Below are 24,970 nucleotides of genomic sequence, written 5' to 3'. Positions count from 1 at the left end.
ATTAAACGTCAGCTTCAGAAAATCAGAACTGGCCTTCTCTGTGGAGGCCATCACCGCCCGCCCCAGGACGCCCTCCAGCCCCACCCCGAGAACTGGCCCTCCTCAGGGGCTTCCTGGGGAAGAAAGTGTCTGGACTCAGCCCTGAGAGGCATGATACAGCCCAGTGACCTCTGATGCCTCAGGGGACCCGGCATGGCTGAATTCTGGTGGAGGCTGTCTTGAAACTAGGGGTTAAAGTGGTAAAAATGGCGGTTCCCTCTTCCTTCAGACCAGGTTCCGACTGAACCGGCCTCCAGGGCTGTCTCGGGGTGCTGGGCACGCTGATGGGGTGGAAAAGCGGGCAGGAGGCGGGTCCTGGGGGTCGCCCCCTCCCCGACCGCCAGCATTACGATGGACCCCTCACCCAGAGTTGCTATTGATGTCCCGTTTTAATCTTCTGCCAAGTGTATACATGGTGATGCCCTATCAAGTGAACTTTTTAAAGCTCAAATAGCCTCTTTGAAAAGGAAAATTGTTTCAGGGTTTTTTTCTTTTATTGATTTTAATGTAAAATAGCACTTTGAAGTTTACAATTTATGGTTCCCTGGGCATCGATCAGAGTGGGGAAGGAGGGTCAGAAGCCGTTTCCCCTCCTCTGCCCGCTCCCTGGGGGCCCGGACGACGCTCGCCCCATGCCTTCCAGGCAGCACCTTCTGCTGAGACCCACGCCTGCCTTGTTGCATTTCAGGAGATCAAGCCCGAGATGAAGAAGAGATAAGAAAATTGCCCCTAATGAAAGCCAGAGGCAGCAGCACTTTCTCCTGGGCCTGAGACTCTGGGAGAAAAGGGGACTTTAATTCAAACCAGCCAGGCCAGCAGCTTTGAAGTCTGCTGAGCAGCGGAGGCCTCCGGGCCAGGAGATCCTGGTGTACTTTTCTTAACCCCTCACTTCCCTGCCGCCTGGCAGCGTGGGGTGCAGGGGCCGGGACTGCTGCTGCCCTCAGAGCACTGTGTGTGGGGAAAGGCCGTGTTAACAAAGGTGCTCAGGGATGGTGGAGCCGGACCATCCCAGAGATGGTGGAGCCAGGACTGCTCATGCTTTCAGAGCCCAGTATGGGGTACAGGCCGTGATATAAAGGTGCTCAGGGATGGTGGAGCAGGGACTGCTCCTGCTCTCACAGTGCCCTGTGGGGGGAAAGGCCGTGTTATAAAAGTTATCAGAGATGCTGGTGAAACCGCCTGTTTGCAAGTGGAAGTCTTCCTCTCTGAGTGAGGTCGGCCTCTATTCTGAGAAGCTGAGCAGGTTCATTTCATTTACCCAACCTTTGAAGCCCTGCAGGAAGGTTGAGGGGCTTTTGTTTCTTCCATGTTTTTTTAAAAAAAAAAAACACTGGTTGGTTGTTGTTGAGCTAAACTATACATAAAATTTGACCCTCTGAAACACGTGCGAACATCTAGTTCGGGGCGCTGGCTGCGTTCACAATAGCGTGTCTGCTCCGGGGAGACTGTCCCTGAGGGCCTAGCCCCTGGGGGCCATGAACACACCCACCTGGACCCCTCTAGCAGCCACTGTAGCTCTTCAGGGGCGTCCAGGTCTTCTCGGCAGAGCGTTTATCCGAGGACATTTCTACTGCAATGATCTTAGAAGCAGAAGATAGAAGTAAAACCTCGGAGTTGAGCGATGCCGTGTTTAGCCCGCGGTCACTGCACCTGTGTACAGGTCGGGGGTGCACGTGCCTGTCCTCGTGGGTGGCAGGGCCCCGGGTGAGATGGGCCTGTGCCGATGGCGTGCGGCGTCCTCCTGCCCTCGGGTGGGGGCCTCGTGGTGTCGGGGCGGGGGACGCTCCCATGGCTGGTCGTGGAGCCTTCAAGCACAAGGCTTCCTGGGGGCCCCTGACAAGCGGGGCCCGGGCCGCAGGGCCAGGAAGGGGGCGAGAATACATTGGGGTCTGGAGTGGCGAGGTGCCCGCCCGCTGCCCAGGAGCCTGCCGGGGGTGGGGAGGAAAGACGTCCACACCTTGGCAGATGGAGGTTGGCGAGCAGAGAGCTAAGAGGCCAAGCCTCGGGGATGCGACTCCGGTGGGGGGCAGGGTGGGGCAGGCCTGTGTGGGGAGGCGGCAGCAGGGGTGGCCTTCAGTGGCTTTCAGCCTGGCTGAGGCCACGGCGTCACTGCTGGGGGGCCCGGCCCGGGCAGTCACATTCCCGTTATCACTGTCTTCCTTCACATCCCGACTCTCAGCAGAGCTTGGGTACTTGATGAGCAGGTGCTGGGCCCCTGGCCTGCAGTCCCAGTGGAGAGGGTGGGGTTTCAAGAGGATGTGGGCCCCCATAGCAGGGGCTCAGAAGCCAGGCTCCCAAAGCAGGTGGACTCAGAGGCTGGGACCCCCAGGGCAGGGACTCAGAGGCCAGGCCCCCCTAGGCAGGTGTACAGAGATTCCAGATCCCAAAGGGCACATACCTCCCCTTGCAGAGCATAAACGAAAGGAAGTTTTCGATGATCAAAATGCCATCACTGAAATGGTGCTGTCGGGCTCCCAGCAGCAACCTTTGTAAAACCGGGTCTGGACTCAGGGCTCGGCCACAATCAGTGTCCTCTGCCTGGCGCCTCCAGCCAGTGAGCGCCCTCCTGGCGGGAGACGTGAACTGTGGAACCAGCCAGAAACACAGGGGTGAGCATGAGCAAGGAAGCCTGTGGGGCGAAGGCTCCGGGGGCCGCATGCGAGGGGTGTTTAGGGCCAGCTTGCGTGGACAGTGCCCCAGGGCATCGGAGGGGCAGAAGCAAGCCAGGGGCAGCGTAGCAGACAGAACCTTGGTTCCAGCCAAGGCCCTGGAACCAGTGGGCACAGCCCCCAAACACAGCACCGCAGCCCACTGGCCACCAGGTCATGTGCCCCCAGCTGGCGTTGACCGCCAGTCTGGCGGATTTGTGCGGGCCCCAGTTGGGTGGTGTATTGAGAAGTCATTTCTTCTTTAGAAGTTGGAGCCAGCTGTTGGAGCCAGCTCGTGCATTTAGATTTCACTGTGGGTTGGGAGTTGGCATGTTGGCACGGCAGAGTCTGGCCGTGCGAGGTTACAGTGCAGCTGATAAGACATGATTCTGGGAGCTGCAGGGACCCCGTAGCACCCCGGGCACTGCCGCCTTCATGGAGCAGCCAGGCTGGCCCAAGCTGAACAGGCCGGTCAGCGACGTCCACCCTGTCGTCTGGCCTGCCGAGCCCTGGCACCCGGCCTGGCTTTTCCCCATGGAAACCCGGCTGCAGGTGTGAACTTTCCAGCGAGCAAAGGATGGAGGGATGGGCAGAGCGTGTGTCCAGGGCAGAGGCGCCGGGCCGGGTCCTAGGCGTCACGGGCCAGGAGCTCAGTTGCGCAGGTACTTTGCGCGTTTGCACCCCACCCCACAGGGCGTGGAGGCCCCGGGACCTCCGCTGCTCATCCCTGTCGCCATCTCCCCCACCCCCCGCTTTCCCACGTCCAGAGCTGCAACCTGGCCTCCTCCTCTCTCAGGGTCTCCTCCCTGAAAGCGGACGATTGGTGGTCTGCTGCCCTGGGAGGCTCCTGGCCCTCAACGCTGTCCTCCTCGGTTTTCCCACTGAAGGTCGCCAAGGACCCCCTAGACCCATTCGCCTTAGAGCAGCAGTTTGAGGGAAGGCCTTCAGCGGATATTTAGATCTTATTATTTTCAGACTAAACTGCTCATTAAAACTTCATCCTAGAAATAAAATGTCAGGCAGTTTACCATTTTCTTTGCAGCAGCTGTTAACCAGTCACAGGCTGGCAGCTTGCTTCTGGCACGAGGGTCCCGGGCAGGGTGATGCTGAGAGGTCCAGAAGGCAGGCTGGTAGACAGTCAGTAGTGACGCGTCCAGCCCTCTCCTACCCACGAGGAAGCCAAGTCCTGTCAAGGGAAGACGACGTTTCTCGGGGCTTAGGGCACACTAAAAATGTGTGCTGCACACCCACTCAGCACACGCCGGGCAAACAGCACCATTTCAGATTTTCTTACTGTAGCAAGCATTCGGGATTACAGCATCAACCGTCCCAGTCAGGAAGAGGAAAGGAAGGTGTGCGCACGGACATCCGCTTTCCCAGGTGCTCAGACTCCCGCCTGGACTGTGCGCCAGCCCCCCTCCCCAGACCTGTCACACACGCACGCACACACCACACACCCACACGCCAACACGAGGGATCAGCCGTGCTTTACAACTTGTTATGATTGGCTTTGGGGTGAAGCCACACACCAAGCACAGACGCCAGGGACCCTCTCGGTATTCACCTCCTTTAATGATGATTTTCACAGGGCTGTTTTTTTTTAATTTTGTGGGGGGATTAGAAATGAAATCGCTCCGCGATACTTCAAAGCAGAGCAGCAGAGCGCCCACATGCACTTGCTTCAAAACGTCTGCCGGAGCTCTATGAATGAGCCGGCGTCTGCTTGGAACGTCTGTGGTTTTCATTGAAACACCGTGCCGGCTTTAAAATCCCTACCAAGATTGCGGCCGAAGCCGGTCTCCTGCCCAAAGACAAAGTTTATGTGACAAGAACTTCATTAAAAATAATTGAAAACCAGCCTCGCTGGAATGATGAGGGCTCGTGCAGAGGGCCCCGCCGGGTGCTCGCAGTGGGGAACGGTGGCCTGTGCGTTTGTGGGCACAGACACAGCTGCCGGGCGTGGAGGGAGAGCAGACGGCTTTTCCTGGATCCCAAGGCGGCCCCCCCACCACCATCCTGGACCAGGAATTTCCACACAAGCCCCAGGGCCTGCTCTGATGCCTGTGCTGTGTTTAGAAGACCGCGCTCACAGACTTCCCTGGCGTCCAGCAGTTGAGGCTCTGCGCTTCAGCGCAGGGGACACAGGTCCGACCCTTCATTGGGAAACTAAGATCCCGCATGCCGTGCGGTGCAGCCAGAAAAAGAGGCCATGCTCTCTACATCGCGTCTCCAGTTCCTGTGAGCTCTCGTCCCACTGGCACCGAGAAGCGTTCAGAGCGGGGGCTGGCATCATGCATGGAGCAACTTCAGCAGAGTCGGAATGGCAGGAGTCTGGGGCAGGGCTGGTGGACGGCAGCCCAGGGACCAGGTCCCACCTTGTGTTTTTTAAGTCAAGTGGCCCAAAGATGGAAGTGTCTGCTCCCTGGCCCTCGGCAGGAATGCTCTCAGCCCCTGATCTGACCCACATGCAGCGTTGCTGGGCTCTGAGGGGTGGCCCCCAAGGCCCAGAGCCTGAGTCCTTGAGAGCATTTCCATCAGCTCCGCAGAGGCTGTTCAGGAGGAAACTGAACTGGACCCAGCCTCAGAGGAAAGAATAGAAGCTGCCAGCTGCTGAAAGGCCCACCTGGCCTGTGACTCCCTGGTTCCAGAAGGGGATTTCCTGGTGGACGAAGGGCCAGGGGTGAAGTTGGTGAGTCTTGGTGGTAGATGCTCCCAGCACCTGACCCGTCACAGGTGGATGTCCCCTGGGAAGCCCCCTGGGCCATGCATGGTCGCAGGAGTCTGGCCGGGCCTCCTGGCTCCTCACCACGGTTCCTGCAGAGCAGGGGCCGGGTCTTCACCTGTGTGGCTCTCCGGGGTTCTCGGCCCTCCCCAACCTGAAATCAGAGGGACCTCTCAACAGGACCACAAACCAGGATAGTTCCTAGATGGAGAAGTATTTAACACTGAGCATTCTGTTTCTTATGGACATGAGTTTGGGTGAACTCCAGGGGTTGGTGATGGACAGGGAGGCCTGGGATGCTGCAGTCCATGGGGTCGCAAAGAGTCAGACACGACTGAGCAACTGAACTGAATTGAACTGAACTGATTCTGTTTCTTTGGCCAAAGTTGTCATCTTCCAGAGTTGACTTTGCTGTCATAAACGGTGATTTTATGTCATCCTGATGAGAGCCTGTGGGATTACAGGGGGGTGCCCCGTACCCATGGTCCTCCCTGTGACCCGGCCTGTGGCCATGGTGCTCCCTGGGGCCTGCCCCGTGCCCATGGTCCTCCCTAGGCCTTCCCTGTGCCCATGGTGCTCCCTGGGGCCCGTCCTGTGCCCATGGTGCTCCCTGCGGCCCGCCCCATGCCTGTGGCGCTCCCTGGGCCTTCTCTGCGCCCGTGGTGCTCCCTGGGGCCCGCCCCGTGCCCGTGGTGCTCCCTGGGGCCCGCCCCATGCCTGTGGCACTCCCTGGGCCTTCTCTGTGCCCGTGGTGCTCCCTGGGGCCCGCCCCGTGCCCGTGGTGCTCCCTGGGGCCCGCCCCATGCCTGTGGCGCTCCCTGGGCCTTCTCTGTGCCCATGGTTCTCCCTGGGGCCCGCCCCGTGCCCGTGGTGCTCCCTGGGGCCCGCCCCGTGCCTGTGGTGCTCCCTGGGGCCCAGCCCGTGAGGGGCGGTGACCATTGGTCACGCCCCGCACACTGAGCCCCTTGTGCAATCTTCTGAAGACCTGGCAGGGGCGGGAGTGTATCTCAGAGGTGAGGAGCCGGGCAGGAGGAAGACAGAAAGTCAAGGGGGACATTCCAGGCCTATGAGGCTGGCTCTGGGTCAGACGCTGGACTAGATGGACGGGAGTCTTCCTGGTCTCAGCAGGAACTGAGATTTCCAGGCTGAGCCGTACACTCAGGCTGCGAGCTCCTGAGCCAGTTGTGTTAACAGGAGCTTCCCCCCACTTTTCTTGCCTTGTGTCCTGAACGTAACTTAGCGCCTGACCTCCTCAGCGTCTGTTTACACTACTAACCAGTTGGTTCTCTTAAACTGGGGCATCAGTTGTCCCTTTAGGGATCCTAAGTGTTGAATTTCTTTCTAATTAGCCTTACACGTCCCTCCTGCACCCCAGCAGCGGGTCATTTGGTCCGTCGCAGCTGACCGCATAGCCTTGGGCTGTGGTCGTCGAAGGCCAGGGTGGGGGCTCCGGGACGCCCTCACCAGCTCGGCTGCCCGGCCCCGGGTCCCCAGTGCTGGGCGGTGCCCCGGAAGCCCCAGCAGCCAGTGACAGTGGCCATCCTGGGCTGACGCGGCGTCTCCCCCTCTGCCCCGTGCAGGACCGTGGTCATGCCGATCGCCAGCGAGTTCGCCCCGGACGTGGTGCTGGTGTCCTCGGGCTTCGATGCCGTGGAGGGCCACCCCACGCCCCTCGGAGGCTACAACCTCTCCGCCAAGTGTAAGTCAGGTTTGCGGGTGGCCGGGTGTCAGATGCGCGGTGTGCACACCAGGCTTCCCCTCCAGTGGCCGTGGAAGGAGACTCCACCCCAAAACCCCAAAGACATCTTACTGAAACCACGACACCGGCTCCCCGGAGAGCACGAGGCCTGCGGCAGGCGTGCAGCCAGAAGGCCGGCAAGCCTGGGGCCTGCCCTCTGCTGCTGTCAGCTGGGGCCGGGTCCCCCTCCTCCTGAGGGCTGTCATCCCACGCGGGGCCTGTGGGGGGGCCGGCCCTAAACGCTGTGAAGACATAAAGAGCCGAGAGCAGGCTCACTCTAGTCAGGGGAGGAAAGACATGTGCGTCCTCCGTCTCAGCAACTCAGGCAGGTGACAGCGCCCCCACCCCAGCGCCGGCCCCAGAAAGGCCTGGACGCCCCAACCCTGACCAGCGACCTGGGGGTTGCAGTGGTCTGGGTGCCTGGGGTTCCGGGGGGACAGGGGAGCCTGTCCCCTGCACCCATGTGGGGAGAGCATGGTGCAGCAAAGAGGAAGCCCAGCAACAGAGCACAGCCTCGCAGAGTCCACCTGCCCAGCCGGGGGCCGAGAGGCTGAGTCCCTGACAGGCAGGGCACCAGTGCCCTCCACGCCCAGACTGGGGGCCCACGCCCTGAGTGCTTCCTGGGGTCCTTGCAGTCACCTCCAAGCCAGCGTCACTGTCGCCACCGGAAACGAAACTGAGGCTGGGGGGCCCCAGGGCCTCGCCGGCACCCGCAGCTGCCCGGGGGCAGAGTCCAGCCTCGGGCCCGCTCTGCTGAGCGCCAGCCTCTGTGGACAGATGGGGTCAGGTGGCCTGGCTCCCCGAGGAGGGTCATTCTCATTCTCCGTGGGGAGGGTGTTGGGCTGCACTGCAGGGACCGTGGCTGCTGCAGAAAGCCAGATGGGGATGCAGGAGGGCCCTGGAGGGGCGCAGTGGTGACATGCACAGTGACAGGGCGCAGGGCCCTGGCGGTGACACACGCGTGGGTGTGTTGGCACACCTGTGCCCGGCACTTCGGCCGACTGGAACGCCCTGGGCCCTGGGACGGATGTGGCCAGGCCCCAGCAGCTGCCCTGCCCGCCGCCCTGCTGCCTCCCGGCTTCTGTGGTCCCGCAAGCGAGATGGGGGCTCCCCCGGGGCTCCTCCCCGCCCCCGAACGAGATGATTTGCAACATTATAAAATCAAAGCCCCGAAACCATAATTCCTACTCCCACAGAGATCAAAAAGAATCCCAAGCCGAAATCCTCCAGTGGATTTATCACAGGCCAGCCTGGCTTCCATTAGGTGTCTCACTCGGAGTGCCGGCCTCGGGGCCTTGGTAAGGCACTGCAGCGCCCCGGCCGCTTTGGTCCGCTGCCAGGCGCCTCACCCGCCACTTTGCCTCTCCCGTGTCCCCCGCAGGTTTCGGGTACCTGACAAAGCAGCTGATGGGCCTGGCCGGCGGCCGGGTTGTCCTGGCGCTGGAGGGGGGCCACGATCTCACAGCCATCTGCGACGCCTCGGAAGCCTGCGTCTCTGCCCTGCTGGGGAATGAGGTAGGAGGGCCCCGCCCTGCCCCGCTGTCTCGCGGCCTGCGCATCTGCCAGTCACATCCAAGAGGAGGCTTGCCCACCCAACAGGACTGTCTGGTTGTGGCCGGAAGTGGGTGGGCAAAGGGACAGTTAGAAGCCGTGTCTCCTGAGCAGACGGCTCAGCATCTGTCTTTTAAAGGCACTCGCCTTGATGTAGGGCTCACACGGGAACGCCTTTACCTGGTTACCTCCTCGTGGATGGTCGGTTCTCTGGGACGTCCTGAAGCAGGTCCTGGGGGAGGTGTCAGCACGCCATCTTGGGGGCTGGGGCATGGGCCCGGGTCCCTGTGGCTCTCCTGCTGCTCTGACCCTCAGGCGATGCCCAGGACTGGGTTCAGCAGCCCGGCCTAACAGCCGGGCTCAGAGGGAACTTCACAGGGTTCCACGGAGGGAGGCCCACTGGGAGAGAGTTTTCCAGGCTAAAATGCCATCGGCCTGGGATGCCCACGCCCACTGGCACTCCTGGTGGACAAAGCCACCCGGCTGCCAGGGGGGGAGGACAGGGGTGGGGATACTGCCTGGGTCGGTTCTGAGAATCTGAAGTTCATGACAGAAACCCACTCTGTAGCTTCCACCTTGGATTTTGGAACCGTGCTCTTCCTGAAGCTTTAAATGCATCCACGGCCTTGGACACGAGGCCACATCCCAGTCTCCTGACCCCATCAGGGAAGCGTGGGTGGTTCCCACACCCACCACATGGCTTTCTCTGGCTGCTTTTCCCATGGCATTGCCGTGAGGGGCCAAGGAAAGAGCCGCTGGTGTATGGTAGCACTGGCCAAGTGGCTCGGGTCGCCAGCCGGCCCGCGGTGGAGCAAGGCCCACAGTCCACACTCCCCAGACACAGAGGGTCTCGTGGGGGCCTTAGGGAGGTGCAGGCCCATGCAGGAACGCCTGGAGGCTGCTCCCCTCCCCAGGGCCTGTCAGATGAAACGGGGCTTCTCCACGTTCGCAGAGTGCGTGGACCCTCTCTCAGTAGGGTCAGGGTTACCTGGTGCCCTGTGGGGTGCCTGAGTCCCGCCCCTGGACCGGTGTGTCCTTCCTGGAGTAGCAGCTCCCAGTGGCCAGGCCCAGGGGCTCACGGGGGGGATCTAAGACTCCAGGCACGGAGGGAAAGGGGCAGAACTGCAGGGCGGCTCCCTGTAAGGCCTGCCTGCGATGCTCCTTAGCCCAGGCTTGTGCTCCACGACGTGGGCTTCTGCTCCCTGAATCGGGTGCGTGCTTCCTGGCACAGACTTGTGCTCCCTGAATCAGACACCTGCTCCCTGGCCCGGATCAGGTGCGTGCTCCCTGAATCAGGCGCATGCTCCCTGGCCCAGGCTTGTGCTCCCTGAATCAGATGCCTGCTCCCTGGCTGGGGCACGTGCTCCCTGGCCTGGGCTTGTGCTCCCTGGCCCGGGCTTGTGCTCCCTGGCTGTCTGCTGGGACAGGCCGCTGGCTGGCAACAGGGGTGGAGGTGGTAAGCTTGGGTGGGCAGGCACCTGGGAGGGCTGTGTTTTCTCCTGTCAACCTCTGCGTGTCCTAGATGGTGTCCATTGTAACCTGAGTCACACCTGGGTCCGGGGGCCTGCTGGAATCTCCGCTCTCTGGTCAGCTTGTTAGCAACACGTGTGAATGTTCTCTGGCAAACACCCGCCTGCTTTTGCTTTCCAAAGTGTGCAGGAGTCTTCACCTTTCCTCTCTTCCCATAAAGCGATCTCCTCACCCCTTTTACTAGAAGGCAGCTGATTTCTATATTCAAGCCATCTTGAGGGCTTTTGATTCTGAGAGCCAGCTATTTTAAAATAGCGGTAGAGAACTCGGCTTTCAGCTCAGCTGCTCGCGCTCTTCTGACAAAGTATTCCTTTGGTGAAACACATCAAAAAGCAGGAAGCCCTAGTTTTATCGAGGTCTCTTAAAAATCTTTTTAATGCCAGAAAGTTGGAGGGAGCCTCACCCCTCGGCCTTTGATGAGGCTGATGCCAGGCGCAGGGACGGCTCACTCCGGGGTGGGGGAAGCCGACTGTGCACGGCCGGTGTTGGGGGCGCCCGCCCATGGGGGTCAGCAGAGGGGCACGCGCGGGGCTGGGCCTGGAGGGCCTGCCACGCCACAACAGCCATCGTACCAACTACTGAACTGAAGTTGTGTGAATTGACTATTGAACACGAAGCCGTTGTATTGACTAGCTTCAGCTTCACGCCATCTGCAGCCCTTGGGGACGATGACAGTGAGATGTCACTTACGGGAGCTGGGTGGGGGGTGTGCCAAGGACCTGCAGCCCAGGGCAGGGCCCCGGGCAGGTGGGGAGTCGCTTCCCCTCTCACAGGTCGCCCCCAAGGGGAGGCTCCTTTGGGGCCCATTTTCTATTTAGCTGTGCGGTTTCTGGGGGGTCAAATGGCACCGGCTCATTGATCCCAAGTCCAAGACCCCGGGCAGGAGGTGGTGGGGGATCAGGTGGCCGGCGGCCGCGGCAGTGTCCCTCCCTTGTCCCACTGCACTGCCTCGCCAGGCCGCAGAGTGGGGCGGCCCCGGGGGGTTAGAAGCAGCGGGTGGACGCAGGAGACGCAGGGCTGACCGAGCCCGCTGTCAGCTTCCAGCCCGCCAGCTGGGGTTCACCTGTGCTCACCTCACCGAAGCGCCCACATGCAGGCCGTGAGGATGGAGCAGGCTGTCCCCCAGTCGTGTTTCCAGGACACGGCTTGTGCTGGGTCGGGGAGGTGGGCCACGTGTCTGAGTTGTGCCCCAGCGGGCCCGTCAGCTCCCCACCTTCCCCCGGAGAAGCAGCCCTGCACCCTCTGCCGGCAAGAGGGGACCCGCCCCGGAGCTCCTGGGCCTCCTGCTGCGGGGAGATGAGGAGCTGAGCCCGAGGTGGGGACCAGAACCCACCTCGGGGGCCCCGGGAGCATCCCGCCACCCTGGGCGTATGCCCTCCGCTGTCTTATCAGTGGAGGCTGTCTTCTAACCTTTGTCTGAAGGAGTTGCGGTTTTTTGGTGCCATGTGGTTCATTTTCACTAGTGTTTAAAAACTGTTGCAAACCAGGAATGTCCTCCAAGCCTCTGCGCCTCACTAGGAGGCTCAGGAAACGCCATGTGGCCGGCCCCTGATAGTCACTGAGTCCGGCCCTGTCGCCAGATACAGTCCACGCGCTGAGGCCGCAGAGCCTGAGCAGACAGACGTGCAGGCCCTCCTGCGGGGGAGGGGACCCCACCCACCACCCAGCCCCGCAAGGACCCCGAGGAGGGGATGTCCCGGGAGGGCTCAGCACCAGCCCTGGCAGGAGCGTGCTTCCCTGAGGCCCCCAGAGGAGCTCGGCCAGCAGGTGGGAACCGCAGTCACAAGTGACTGCAGGCGGCCCGGCCCCTCCCCGGGGGAGCCAGCAGGGAGGCTGGGGCTGGGCCTGAGGACAGAGGACTCGGGAGAGGAGGCCGACCAGAAACCGATCTCTGGAAGAGGTCCTGGAGAGGCCGAGAGAGAAGGGAAGATGCAGGAGAGCAGGCTGGGGCGGCCCCCGGGCCCCCGTGGCTCTGAGTACTACAGGGCCCTCTGCCCAGAGGATCCTCGAGATGGGGAGGGGGGATCGCAGAGCCAGCCTTCAGGCAGGGGGTGTGGTCGGCTGGAGAGCCCCCGGGGACGCTGTCTGTCTCCTTGGGAAGAACGCAGGGGCCGGGGCACCTGCCGGGGTGGCCAGGCGTCTGAACCCGGGCACGGCCGTGAGCGTCAGGTCCGTCACAGGCTGGGGGCAGCTTCTGGATGGTGGGACAGGGCGTGAGCCCCTGAGCATGGGCTGGGGGCTCCGTCATCTCTCGTGTTCTCTGCGGGCCCAGAGATGCCCACCAAAGTGCAGTTTCGTTTTCTGGAAAACACACGCTGTGACTTGGGTTCAGCCAGGATTTCGTAAGGACCGTTTGCTTTGGTGCTGTAACCTCTCTGGTTTCTGCTCACTCAGGGTGCGGTGTGAGCTCTTGTAAACTGCAGAGTAGCAAGCCACACCGATACCCACAACCAGGCGCTCTGCACAAGGGTTTTCTTGCGCACTTTCCCCGAGGCTGGCTTTTTAAAGTCCGAGCCTCCTTTCTGATTCGGTTGTGACGTGGAATACACGCGAGGTGAACATGCCCCAGGGTGGCCAGGGGCTCCTGTCTCTCACTCGGACTTGGCGTTACCCACAGCCAGCCCTCTGTTCTCTTCCAAGTGAAAGTGAAAGTGAAGTCGCTCAGCCGTGTCTTGACACTTTGTGACGCTGTGGGCTGTAGTCCACCAGGCTCCTCCATCCATGGGATTCTCCAGACAAGAATACTGGAGTGGATTGCCATTTCCTTCTCCAGGGGATCTTCCTGATCCATGCACTGAACCCGGGTCTCCTGCATTGTAGGCCGATGCTTTACCATCTGAGCCACCAGGGAAGTCCTCAAAGCCTCTCCAGCTTGGCTCCTTCCAGACACAGGCGGGCAAGTGAAAGCACACAGCCCAGCTCTCCGAGCTTGCTCGGCCGGGCCAAGAGCAGGATGGTGGCCCCTGTCTGCTCTCCTCCTGGGGCCACTGGACACCTCCATGTGCCTCAGATCCCTCTGCCAAGCCCTATTCGTTGCTCCCAGTCGCACCTGCCCCCCAGTCCCTCCCCTGCTTAGCACGGCCTGACCCCCTCTCCCCTGCTTTCCCTACGGCCCACCGCCCTGGCCCCTGCGTGAACGTCACCCCTCACCCAAGCTGGCCCCACAGATGCAGGCCCCTGCTCTGCGAGGCCGGGCAGAGGTCTGTCTCTTGGTCCCTGATGTTTCCTAAGTTTGTAGGATGGATAGTGGTTGTTTCTCCCTGGGCTGCTCAGTGATGTCTATTAAATGAAAAATAAGACCCCAGGTAATGAGAGATTTATATTTTAAGAGCTAGAGCCTCCCCCGCTGCCCAGCCCTTGTGTGTAAAGTGGAGGCTGGATGTGTGCTCAGGGCAGACTGATGCCCAGAGCGGCTGAAGATGGGGAGCCACCACAGAAATGGTGGTGGGGGGCAGACGGCAATGTGGGCGCCAAGGTGCTCACCGGATGTGACCCAGGCAGAGGGTGCTGGAGGAGGGCCATGCAGCCCCCTGGAGGGTCAGCCCCCAGCCACATCCAGGGCCCCCTGGGGAGGTTAGACATGGGGGTCCCCCCAGGACTGGGAGCAGCAAGACCTGGGTTGCATTTTAGAAAATTCCTGGCATCGTGCTCTGACACACCTCTCTGCCTTCAAGTGATAGGCATTTTATGGAATGAGTTATTTTCTAAAGAACTGCTTTTTTCTTAAAAGGGATAAAATCCTAGCAAACTATCAGAGTTGTACTGCAACAATAAGGCCACAGCTGTTTATGCCACAATGAGGACCCCAAACCTGAAAGGCGTGTTTTCTGCTCCAGCTTTGTACCCACAGGGGACCTGGGCTCTGCCCTTGGTGGCCCGCTGACAAAGGTGCTTAAGGACACTCCTGTCTTCACAGGGACACCCCGTTCTCATGGGGACCTGCAGGTGTTCCTGGAGGGGCTCCCCACCTGTATCTGCTCTCTGGCCCAGGACTCACCAGGTTGGCCCAGGTTGGGAATTACATCAGGGTCCCACCCTGTGCAGTCAGCCATGGCCAGAGGGCAACTGCGTCCCTGAGGCAGATCCCAGTGGAGGGAGGGGTGGTCCCACGTCTACGAGGTGGCATCTGAGTGTTTGTCCCTCAGGCCCTCAGTAGTGGGGGACCAACCTCAGCAACATGGCATCTCACATTTGACCCTATCAGTCTGAAGGACAGCACAGCACCCAGTTCAGCAGAGGGGTCACTTCCTCGTTCCTCAGAGGCTGAGCACCTTTTCATGGGTCTCTTGGCTACTCTGCCTTTCTCTTCCAGTTTTTTGCCCATTTTTCTATTAGACCATGTTTTTCCAATCTATTTTGGGGGGAGAATTGGTTGGATGGGTGGGTGGATGGCTAGATGAACTGGTGGATGGATGGATGGTTTGGTGGATTGATGGATAGATGGGTGGATGGATGGATTGGTGAATGGATGGATGGGTGGGTGGGTGGGTGGATAAATAGATGGATTGGTAGATGGATTGGTAGATGGATAAATGGATAGATGGTGGATGGTTGGATGGGTGGGTGGATGGATGGATGGATGGATGGATGAATTGGTGAATGGATGGATGGATAGATGAACTAGTGAATGGATAGATGGATGGTGGATGGTTGGATGGATGGATGGGTGGGTGGGTGGATAAATAGATGGACTGGTAGATGGATGGATGGACAGATGGGTGGATGGTTGGATGGATGGATGGGTAAATTGATGGATTGGTGGATGGATGGATAGATGAACTGGTGGATGGGTAGGTAGATAGATGGATGGATTGATGGATGGATGGATAGATGAACTGGTCAATGGATGGATGGTTCAGTGGATGGATGCATAGATGGGTGGATGGTTGGTTGGGTGGGTGGATGGATAAATGGGTGGATGGTTGGATGGATGGTAGATGGTTGGATGGGTAGGTGGATAGATAGATGGATTGGTGGATGGTTGGACAGATGGATGGATGGATGGATGGATGGGTGGTGAGTGGTTGGATGGCTGGATGGGTGTATGGATGGATAAATGGATAGATGGTGGATGGTTGGATGGATGGATGTGTGTATGGATGGGTAGATGGATGGATTGATGGATGGCTGGGTAGATGGACAGATAGATGGATTGTTGGATGGTTGAATGGATGCATAGTTGCATAGTTGGATAAGTGGATGGATGGTGGATGCTTGGATGGGTGCATGGATGGATAAATGGATAGATAGTGGATGGTTGAATGGATGGATAGATGGGTGGATGGATGGATTGGTGATTGGTTGGATGGATGAGTGGTTAGATAGATGGATGGATTGATGGATGGATGGATAGATGAACTGGTCAATGGATGGATGGTTCAGTGGATGGATGCATAGATGGGTGGATGGTTGGTTGGGTGGGTGGATGGATAAATGGGTGGATGGTTGGATGGATGGTAGATGGTTGGATGGGTAGGTGGATAGATAGATGGATTGGTGGATGGTTGGACAGATGGATGGATGGATGGATGGATGGGTGGTGAGTGGTTGGATGGCTGGATGGGTGTATGGATGGATAAATGGATAGATGGTGGATGGTTGGATGGATGGATGTGTGTATGGATGGGTAGATGGATGGATTGATGGATGGCTGGGTAGATGGACAGATAGATGGATTGTTGGATGGTTGAATGGATGCATAGTTGCATAGTTGGATAAGTGGATGGATGGTGGATGCTTGGATGGGTGCATGGATGGATAAATGGATAGATAGTGGATGGTTGAATGGATGGATAGATGGGTGGATGGATGGATTGGTGATTGGTTGGATGGATGAGTGGTTAGATAGATGGATGGATGGATGATAGATGGTTGGAGAGATAGACAGACTGATGGACAGCTGGGAGTACCCTCTTCTCTGTAATAGTGAATGTAGGGTCAGAATAATCTGTTCCTTGACTGAAAGGGCTTTCCAGGGCCATGGGTCTCCTTTGGGCGAAATTTTTAAGTTTCATTAAAATCAGTTAATGACTGATTTTGTCTTTTTTTTTTTTTTTTATCCCTTCTTGAGTAAATTTCAGAAGATTACATTTTACCAGGAACTTTTTCTATCTCGGCCAATTTTTCCAAATTATTGACTGAAGTTAACAGCGTTCTTGTGCTGTCTTTTATCTCTACTGTTCCTGTAGTCACGGTCCTTCTTATCCTAACATGTTTACCTGTGCCTCCTCTCATTTTTGTCACCAGCACTACCAGAACTTAATTTTTCATTTCAGTTTTAAACGATAAAGTAATCATGTTTAATATATTAGAAGAAAGATACTAATGAATGATGAACCAGAAATCGCTGAAACTGAAATGGGATGTTTTAAAGAGAGCCAAATGGAATTTCTAAAAATGAAAACATATTAGCAGAAAACAGAAACTCGGTGAGATCAGCTGGAGAGAAGACTAATAACCTGGAAGGGATGTGTGTGTGCTCAATTGTGTCTGACTCTGTGCCACCCCATGGACCATAGCCGGTCAGGCTTCTCTATCCATGGGACTCTCCAGGCAAGAGTACTGGAGTGGGTTGTCATTTCCTTCTCCATGGGATCTTCCCCACCCAGAAACCAAACCCTCATGTCCTGCCTTGGCAGGAGGATTCTTCACCACTGAGCCACCAGGGAATCCCACAGCCTGGAAGCAACAGCTGAAGGAATGAGGCTGAGCACAACCCAGAGACAAGGGGTAGAAGCGGGCTTGTAGAGCAGATACAGAACCAGAGGGATGACTAAAAGTGACTGATGGAGGCACCATCCTCAGCTCTGGAAGGCAAGGGGCCCAACCCAGAGTTAAAAAAAAAAAAAAACGCTTGCATCCAAGGTCATCTGAGTGACTGCAGGACCACGACGACAAACAGGAAGCTGTGAAAGTAGCCAGAGAGAGCAGACAGGCAAGCCACAAGGAGCAGTGTTAGCCAGACACCAACCGCTTCACAGCGAAGGAAGCAGAGGCAGTGGGGCAAGGTCTTCCGTTGTCAAGAAGAACCTGCCAGCACAGAGCCTCAGGCCCAGCGGGACTGTCAGCCGTGGGGCTGGGGTGGGTGGGACTAGAGAAATAAACTGGGAAAGCTTGACCCATGAGACCTTTTCCAAGGGAAACTCTGTAGGAGGAAGCTTCAGGCAGAAGGACGACAGCCCAGGCAGCTGTCTGTTGAGCAAGACGGGGGGCGTCAGTGCAGGAAAGCCCGAATCAACAGCAACTCCAGGAGACAGTAACAACGATGCCAAGTCAGTGAAAGTAAAGAAAGAAACACAGTGAGGGCCACGAGCTGTCAGTCAGGGACGACAGGGAACTTGGCCGGGCCCTGGAGCAGGGGCTGCCTGTGCAGCAAATGAGCCCACAGGGCGCTGGCGGCTGCAGTGCATTTGTGAGAAGCAAGTACTTTGTGATCGGTTTAACCCCGCGTGCTGGGCGGCTCTGTGGCAGACACCCGGCGCACCCTGTGGCCATCAGATGGGCGGGCCGTGTGCGCCTCCCCACTCCACCTGCTGCAGGGACTTCAGGGAGAGCTCAGAGCAGAGATGCTCACACCCTCTGTCCACCTTTTCTCTGATCATTGGAAGAAAACCCTAAAGGGCAGATGTGCTTGTCGCTCAGTCGTGTCTGACTCTTTGTGACACCCTGGACCGCAGCCCATCAGGCCCCTCTGCCCGTGGGATTTCCCAGGCAAGAATACTGGAGTGGGTTGCCATTTCCTCCTTCAAGGGATCTTCCTGACCCAGGGATCAAACCCACGTCCACTGCTGGGCAGGCGGATTCTTTACCGCTGAGCCACCAGGGAGGGCCAAAGTGGGGATATTCAAGCCCTGTCTATAAAACCCTGGTTTACAAGTGCGATGAAACTGATGTTTCCGAAAAGTCATCATCCCTTCCCCTGACGCTGTGCCATGCATCCAGCAGTGGAGCCCACGCCGCAGCCCCTCTGCACCAGCTGCCCCTGGACACCAGCCAGTGTCCTGCCTGCAACAGGCACCCACGAACGTACCCGAGAGCCTCCTAGGGGAAACACCTTAAGGAAAATAAGTCTACTTCTGTGAAAACATTTATGTAATGCCACAGCCACCTCTGGCTTTTTCAAGCTGTCTTCTCTGTTAGCACGTACACGTGAGGAAGACGCTGATCCGGACGTCCCATCTGAACACACACGGGGATTCTACTGACAGCCTCGAATTCACCATGTATTCTTCTTTCATCCCCAGCTCGATCCTCTCCCAGAAAAGGTCTTACAGCAGAGACCCAATGCCAACGCTGTGCGGTCGATGGAGAAGGTCATTGAAATCCACAGTAAGTGGCCTGGCCCAGGGCTCAGGAGGGAGACCCCCCCCCAAGGGAGGGGCCAGACTCCACAGCCCTTCTCCCACCTCCCCACCCCCCACCCCAACCCCCTGCTTCTCTCTCACCGCCAGTAGCGTCCCCAGACCTGCATGTTGAGACGTGGCTTTCAGGGTGAATGTGATGAGCCGGTGACTCTCCTCTCACCCCCGTTAATGTCGCGACAGCCTGCCACAGCCAGGTCACCAGCTCTGCTTTGTTGGGCGAAAGAGCTGCGGTTCAGGGGGGGTTTAAGGTCCCTTCTCCAGGCTCCCTGCTGACAGGCTGGGACCCGCGTGGAAGCCTGTGTCCTCGGGTCTATCCTCTGCCTTGGACCAGCGAACCCCACTCCATCAGTTCAGAGCACCCTTGGCCCAGAGTGGCCGGGCCCAGGAGCCCAGGGGCTGCACACAGCCTGGGACTTCTGCCCCGCCTTTGTCCTGGGTCTGTGGGGTGGCCCCGTCACGAGTGTCTGTGTCCGTGGGCGGGACCCAGGGTCTCCCTGCTGTGCACTGAGCTCCTGGCCTCCTGAATGAGGAGCCCCGAGGCCCAGGAGACACCAGGAGGCTGCCTGCACCCACCCCCATCATCTCGGGACTCCCGCTGGGAGTCAGGAAGTGCCCATCCCAGCCGCCCCTCCCTGAGGGAGGGACCCTCCCAGGAGCCCACCCCCACCCAGCTGTCCTGCCCCTGCAGGGCCCAGTTCTCCTGGCCACCAGGAAGCTCTTCCAGACGGCCACCCTCTGTGAGTTCCTAACCAGGCCACCTTGTGGCTTCTGTCTTTGGAGAGCGTGGTGCTTTAAAGTCGCCACCGATGGGTGCTGCTGGAACCCCGTGGGTCCAAGCGCAGGGTTGGGGTCCCTATCTGAGCAGTCACCGCCCCCACTTCCGCAGGCCAGTACTGGCGCTCCCTGCAGAGGCTTGCCTCCACCGCTGGCTACTCCCTAGTCGAGGCCCAGAAGTGTGAGAACGAGGAAGCCGAGACTGTTACTGCCATGGCCTCGCTGTCTGTGGCGGTGAAGGCCCCTGAGAAGAGGTGAGCACGGACACTGGCCGGCCGTGGGTGCTGCCGCCCTCTGCGGGTGACCTGGGTCTTTGCTCCCGGGTGTACTGGGGGCATGTGCTAGCTCAGCAGAGCCGGGAGTGTGTGTCCTCACCCTGGCCCCAGGACAGACTGCACGGCCACCTCTTTCCAGAAGCAAGAGCTGGAGAAACACTTGAAGGGCGTCTGGGCCAGAAGGAACACTTCCCTAGGGGAGGGGCGGGGGTCGCCGGGAGTTGAGGGGGCGGGTTAGCTAGGAGTCGGGGAGGGGGTGGCTCGGGGTTGGGGGCGGGAATGGTTCGGAGTTGGAGGGGGCAGAGATAGCTAGGAGTCGGGGGCTGGGGTGGCTCGGAGTAGGGGACGGGGTGGTGGGAACCTCGCACACCCACCTTCCGCACACCCACCCTCTCCTCTGTTGCCACCGCGCCCCCGCCCGCCCCAACAGACCCGACGAGGAGCCCATGGAAGAGGAGCCGCCTCTGTAGCCGCTCCCGCAGCTGCGGGTCTCTTGTTTGTCTGTCTCCGTCTTGAAGCTCCGCCGAGAAAAGTTGCTGCCGCCCTGCGTCCTGCCGGCCTCCTCCGAGCCCGCGGGCGCGGCGGGGCGAGCCGCAGCCGGCGGCCCTCTGCCTGCCGGACCCGGGCAGACGCCGGGACGCGCGGACACACGGACGTGCGGGAGCGGGCGCTCCGGGCGCCCCAGGGCAGCCGCGGAGGGAGGGAGCCCGCGGGGGCTCGTGGCAGAGCCGCCTGCCGAGCGAGCCGACCCGAGGAAAAGAAAATGAAAATCAAAGATCTCACGACACAAAACAAACTTGATTAAAACTGGTGCTTACGGTTTGGTGATTCCCCACAATTCCACAGTCTCCGTGTAAACCACTCAACTCATCCTGTAGCTTATTTCTTTTTCAGAGAAAAGTCAGCCGCTCCGGCGCTGGCCTGCCCCTGCACACTCCGGGTGCGCGGTGGGGCTGGGACGCGGAGCGGGAGAGCGGTTAAGGAAAACAAAACTGGACAAAAGCAGAAATGTGAGCCCGTGCGGCTTTGGTTTCTCAAAGCCGACGGAAGATGCGCGTTTGTGCCTTTTTTTTTATTGCTCTGATGGATTTTTGTGGCTGGGTTTTCCGAAGTCCGAGGAACAATGCCTTAAGAAAAATAAACAGCAGGAGTGGGTGGGACCGCTCCCTGTGGCCGGTGGGGCCGGAGGCCGGCTCGCACCGGCCTGGCGCTTCACAAGTGGTCCCCGCCACGGCCAGCAGCTCTGGAGGGCTGAGGTCCTGCCACCCTGTTTCACTTTATTGCTGTTGAAGAAAAATGGAGGTAGTTCCAAAATAGTGGCAAATACTGTTGGGGGTTTCGAAGTCCAACAAATTTTAAATGAATCCAAAGTGTTCTTTTTCTCGTACATCATATAACAATCGAGCATCTCCATTTGGTTGTGAAGCATGTCCTAGGCACACTTTCAGTGTTACGATCGGAATGCTTTTTATTAAAAGCAAGTAGCATGAAGTATTGCTTAAAATTTTAGGTATAAATAAATATATATATATGTATAATATATATTCCAATGTATTCCAAGCTAAGAAACTTGATTCTTATGAAATCTTGATAAAATATTTATAACGCATTTATAGAAAAAGTATATATATATAAAATAAATGCAGATTGTAAAGGTCCCTGGCGAATGAACGGCTTGTGACTCAGCTCTCAAGGTGCTTGTGGAAAGGGATCTAGTTTGAAGCTCATGTTATTTCTGAACTCCAGAGTGGAGAGCTTTCAATCACAGGCTCGCCATGGGACACCTGCCCTGCAAGATTGTACCTTCATCTTAATTATTTTCTGACCTGACCCCTCCCCACTCCAAGCCTCCATGCACATGTGTACCTGATAAGTTTTTATAGCAAAGGATATCAATTTGCTGTTGATTTTGTATGAACTTTTTCACAAAAAGATCCGGAATAAGCATTGTTTTGTGAATTTTACATTTTTTCTCACCATTTAGCAGTTTTCTGAATGGTAATAACGTCAACCTTTTTTCTTTCTAAACTTTTGCTTGTACATTTTTTTTTAACTTTGGAAGGTATTTTTTTATTATTATTATTATTTTCATTTTGTTTATTTTTGTACAGTGAGCACAGAGTTTATTTTCAGAGTGAGCACGGAGGTGCAGCGGGGTCTGAGGTCTGCCCGCCTGGGCCCGCCTGTGGCTGCACATAGAGCACGGAGCCTTTCTTTGCCGCCCGTGCTTTGTGGGCAGGGGGCACCCTCGCAGCGCTGAGCTGAGGGGCTTGCCAGCCACCACGGGCCATCAGCATCCATGAAATTCACGTGTAAACGTCTCTGACCACGTGGTCAGGATAGCATTTTTCACTTGGCTTTTCCAAACAGCTTGTAAACTTGTCAGCCACGCATGGGGCCAGGGGGCCGGTGCACCCTCCCCAAGCTCTTCTGCGGCAGCCACGTGGCAGGGCCCTGGCTGGGAGCAGCAGGCCTGAACTTTGAAGCCTGTGGCCGCGGGGAGCCTGGATCCTCGCTGCCTGGTGACCCCGTGGGGACAGCAGACTCCCCATCAGGACGTCCATCCTTGGCTCTTTTTTTTCTCTTTGACAGTAACTGAAAAGGATCACTTTTTAGTGGTAACTCATTTTCCAGCCCTCGAAGCCACCAGTTTCATTCCAGAGTGTGCATCGGGTTCTGACGAGGAAGCGCAGACACAGCTTGCCCATGGGTAGGGAACCCCAGCCAAGTCTCAAGTCTGGTGACATTTACAGGGTAGCTTCTGGAAGAGACTCTGACGCAGCCAGACTTGGGACCAAAAGAGTCCAGATTCTTGGACCGGCCTGGTCATCAGGTTGCTGTTGGTTGGACTCAAGACAGTGATCAAGAGCAGGACAGGAAGGTCTTGGGCCGTGTCTGGTGTTCCCTCTCCTCCTGGCCCCTTGCCCTGAGGCCCAGCTTGGTGGGAGAGCTGGAAGCACCCAGCCCCCAACAGTGGAGGCAGGCCCCAGCCAGTTGTCTCTGCTGGCCTCCTGGGATGCCCCTCCCCACCCCCGCCACCTGCCCACTTCCGGTCGGCCGTGGCTCTTGGGGAGAAACACGTCACCTGATGTTTTTACAGGTGATGGGATAACAGGTGACCTTGGTGGCCAAGTTCCTGTTGGAAGGGTTTACTTCTAATCTCGTCCAACGGAGACCTCCTCTGCAGAAGGCCCGCCGGGGGCCGTTTTCGTTTGTCAGCTCGCTCCAGCTTCACAGGCGTGCTTAAAGCAGTTCCTGTAGCCTTTTGTTTTCTTTGAAGACACACTCAGCCCTTCTCCACAGCCAGCCGTCCGGGGCAGAGGGCGGAGGGCCCACCCCGAGCGCCCACCGCCTCAGGGAGGGCACCCACACCTTCCCGCTGTGGTCCCTGGACCTCTAGCCTTTTTGTTCCTTTTTAGAGGCCTTGGGGGCGCTGGCCGGGGGTCAGCAAATGAGCACTTTATACCCCTTTGCAGGAAACCCCGTGATGCCGCGGACCTCGTGTCCCCCTGCCCTCCGGGCCTTCCAGCTGCGCCTCCGGGCGCCCGAGCCCCACCAGCAGGCAGCCGTCCCCCGGCCGCCCCCGGCCGCCTGGGACTAGCCGCCCCTCCGGTTCCGAAGGGCCACTTTGTCAAAGCGTTTAGGTTTTTCTTGACTTCCTTTCCAAGTTTGTTTCCAGAGGAAGGACCGTTTTGTCCTGGTTCTGACACGAAAGCAAGTCTGGTTTTTGCAGCACTAAACAATGGAGTTTCTTGTTTTTAATTTTCGATCGGAACATTCCTCCTTTCCTGGTCACAGCCACATGCTCATTCCATTCTTCTTTTTGTAGACTTTTGGGCCCACGTGTTTTACGGGCATTGATACATATATAAATATATATATAAATACATATGAATATATTTTTTTAAGTTTCCTACACCTGGAGGTTGCATGGGCTGTACGAGCGGCATGTCTTTATATTGTATACGGATTTTGCACGCAAACGCGGCAGCTTGGGGAAGAAGAGAAATGCCTTTCTGTTCCCCTCCCATGACATTTGCAGACAACAAAAGATGGGGATTTTTTTTTTTCTTTCTGTAAAACAAAACCTTGAAGGAGAGTGGGGGAGGGGGGAACGTTTGCGTCTTACTGAAGTTATTCTTAAGAAATTGTACTTTTTATTGTAAGAAAAAATAAAAAGACTACTTAAACATTTGTCATATTAAGAAAAAGTTTATCTAGCCTTGTGGCATACCAATAATAGAGTTTATTGTATTTATGTGGAGACAGTGTTGTAGGAGCCTACGCGGAGGTCGAGGTGGACCGCCTGTCTCCCGCAGTTGCTCTGGAGGAATTCGCCCCGTGGGGTTTCTTCCCTGGTCCCCCCCTCCCCGGGGAAGCCGCGGCCCCTGCGGCCCTTTCCGCACAGCCGAGCCCACTTTTCCTGACTTGCAGGCGATGGACGGCTAGGATTTCACTTGACACTCAGCAGTCATGAACTGTGCTGCACTGTGGTTTAAAATCATACTTTGCATTGAAAGGACACCATTTCTTCCTTGTAATGAAGCAGAGCTTTCACAGCTCAGCTCACTTTGTGTCTTTGACATGATTAGAAGCCTCCTGTTGAAGGAAAAAGAAAGCAGACATTTTCTGTTGGTGGTTGTTTTTTCTTTTTAATCTTCTTTTTGGTGTGTGTGCTCCACAGTGGAGGCGCTGCTTTCCAATTTATGAGAATGACAAACATTATCATGTGTCTGTATAAGAGGGGGCTGACCCTATTCACCCAAGAGCTCCTCATGGTCTGTCGCAGAAAACGCGGTGGGACGCGTTCCCATCCCCCCGACGCCCGCTTCCCGCTCCTGTGGGCGCCACGCGGGCGGCAGAGACCAGTCTCCTCTGTAACTTCGCATCCGTTCTCTCTCGATTGTCTGGACCTTCCCGGGGTCCTTTCCCTTTTTCAGTGGAGTTGGAGATTCTGTCCTTGGTTTTCTCATTCTTGTTTCATTCTGTGTGGGGGGTGGTTTGCACCGACTGCGGTGTCCTCCCCCGACGGCCGGCTCCACTTCACCGGAGTCCAGTATTTGTACCTCATCGTGCGACTTGTCACTCTTGTGGTGTAAATAAAGAGCATTAATTGCCCTCCGACCCGTGGTTTCTGCCGTGTGCTCTCATGCTCGCCGGTTCCGTGCCAGGGTCCCTGCAAGGGGCGGCAGGGGCGGGGCAGCACCTGGGCACCAGCCCATCAGCAGCCCGGCCACCTTCCACCTGTACAGACAGCCCACAGGTGTATCTTCACTTAAATGTCCAGTAATTCAAGTCCAGTAATTCTATTTTCTCCCCAAAATCCTGGT

At 57.6% G+C, this 24,970-nt stretch overlaps 1 protein-coding gene across 8 annotated transcripts in view; it reads left to right on the top strand.

The window, feature by feature from the left end:
- HDAC4 (histone deacetylase 4) overlaps positions 1-24,764 on the top strand; it is a 291,684-nt gene extending 266,920 nt beyond the window's left edge. For 7 of the 8 annotated variants that reach the window (XM_059885255.1, XM_059885254.1, XM_059885252.1 and 4 more), the window contains 5 exons: positions 6,990-7,108; positions 8,529-8,662; positions 18,472-18,556; positions 19,478-19,619; positions 20,071-24,764. In XM_059885255.1, the coding sequence (XP_059741238.1) occupies positions 6,990-7,108; positions 8,529-8,662; positions 18,472-18,556; positions 19,478-19,619; positions 20,071-20,110 (520 nt within the window). In that variant the 3' untranslated portion in view covers positions 20,111-24,764. Of the gene's footprint in view, positions 1-727; positions 1,524-6,989; positions 7,109-8,528; positions 8,663-18,471; positions 18,557-19,477; positions 19,620-20,070 lie in introns of those variants that run through there. The other variant, XM_059885257.1, reaches the window with a different exon arrangement.
- Positions 24,765-24,970: the final 206 nt, after the last annotated feature.

Source organism: Bos taurus, chromosome 3, assembly GCF_002263795.3.
Source record: "Bos taurus isolate L1 Dominette 01449 registration number 42190680 breed Hereford chromosome 3, ARS-UCD2.0, whole genome shotgun sequence".
Taxonomy (NCBI): Eukaryota; Metazoa; Chordata; class Mammalia; order Artiodactyla; family Bovidae; genus Bos; species Bos taurus.
This window is presented reverse-complemented; position numbering and strand designations above follow the sequence as displayed.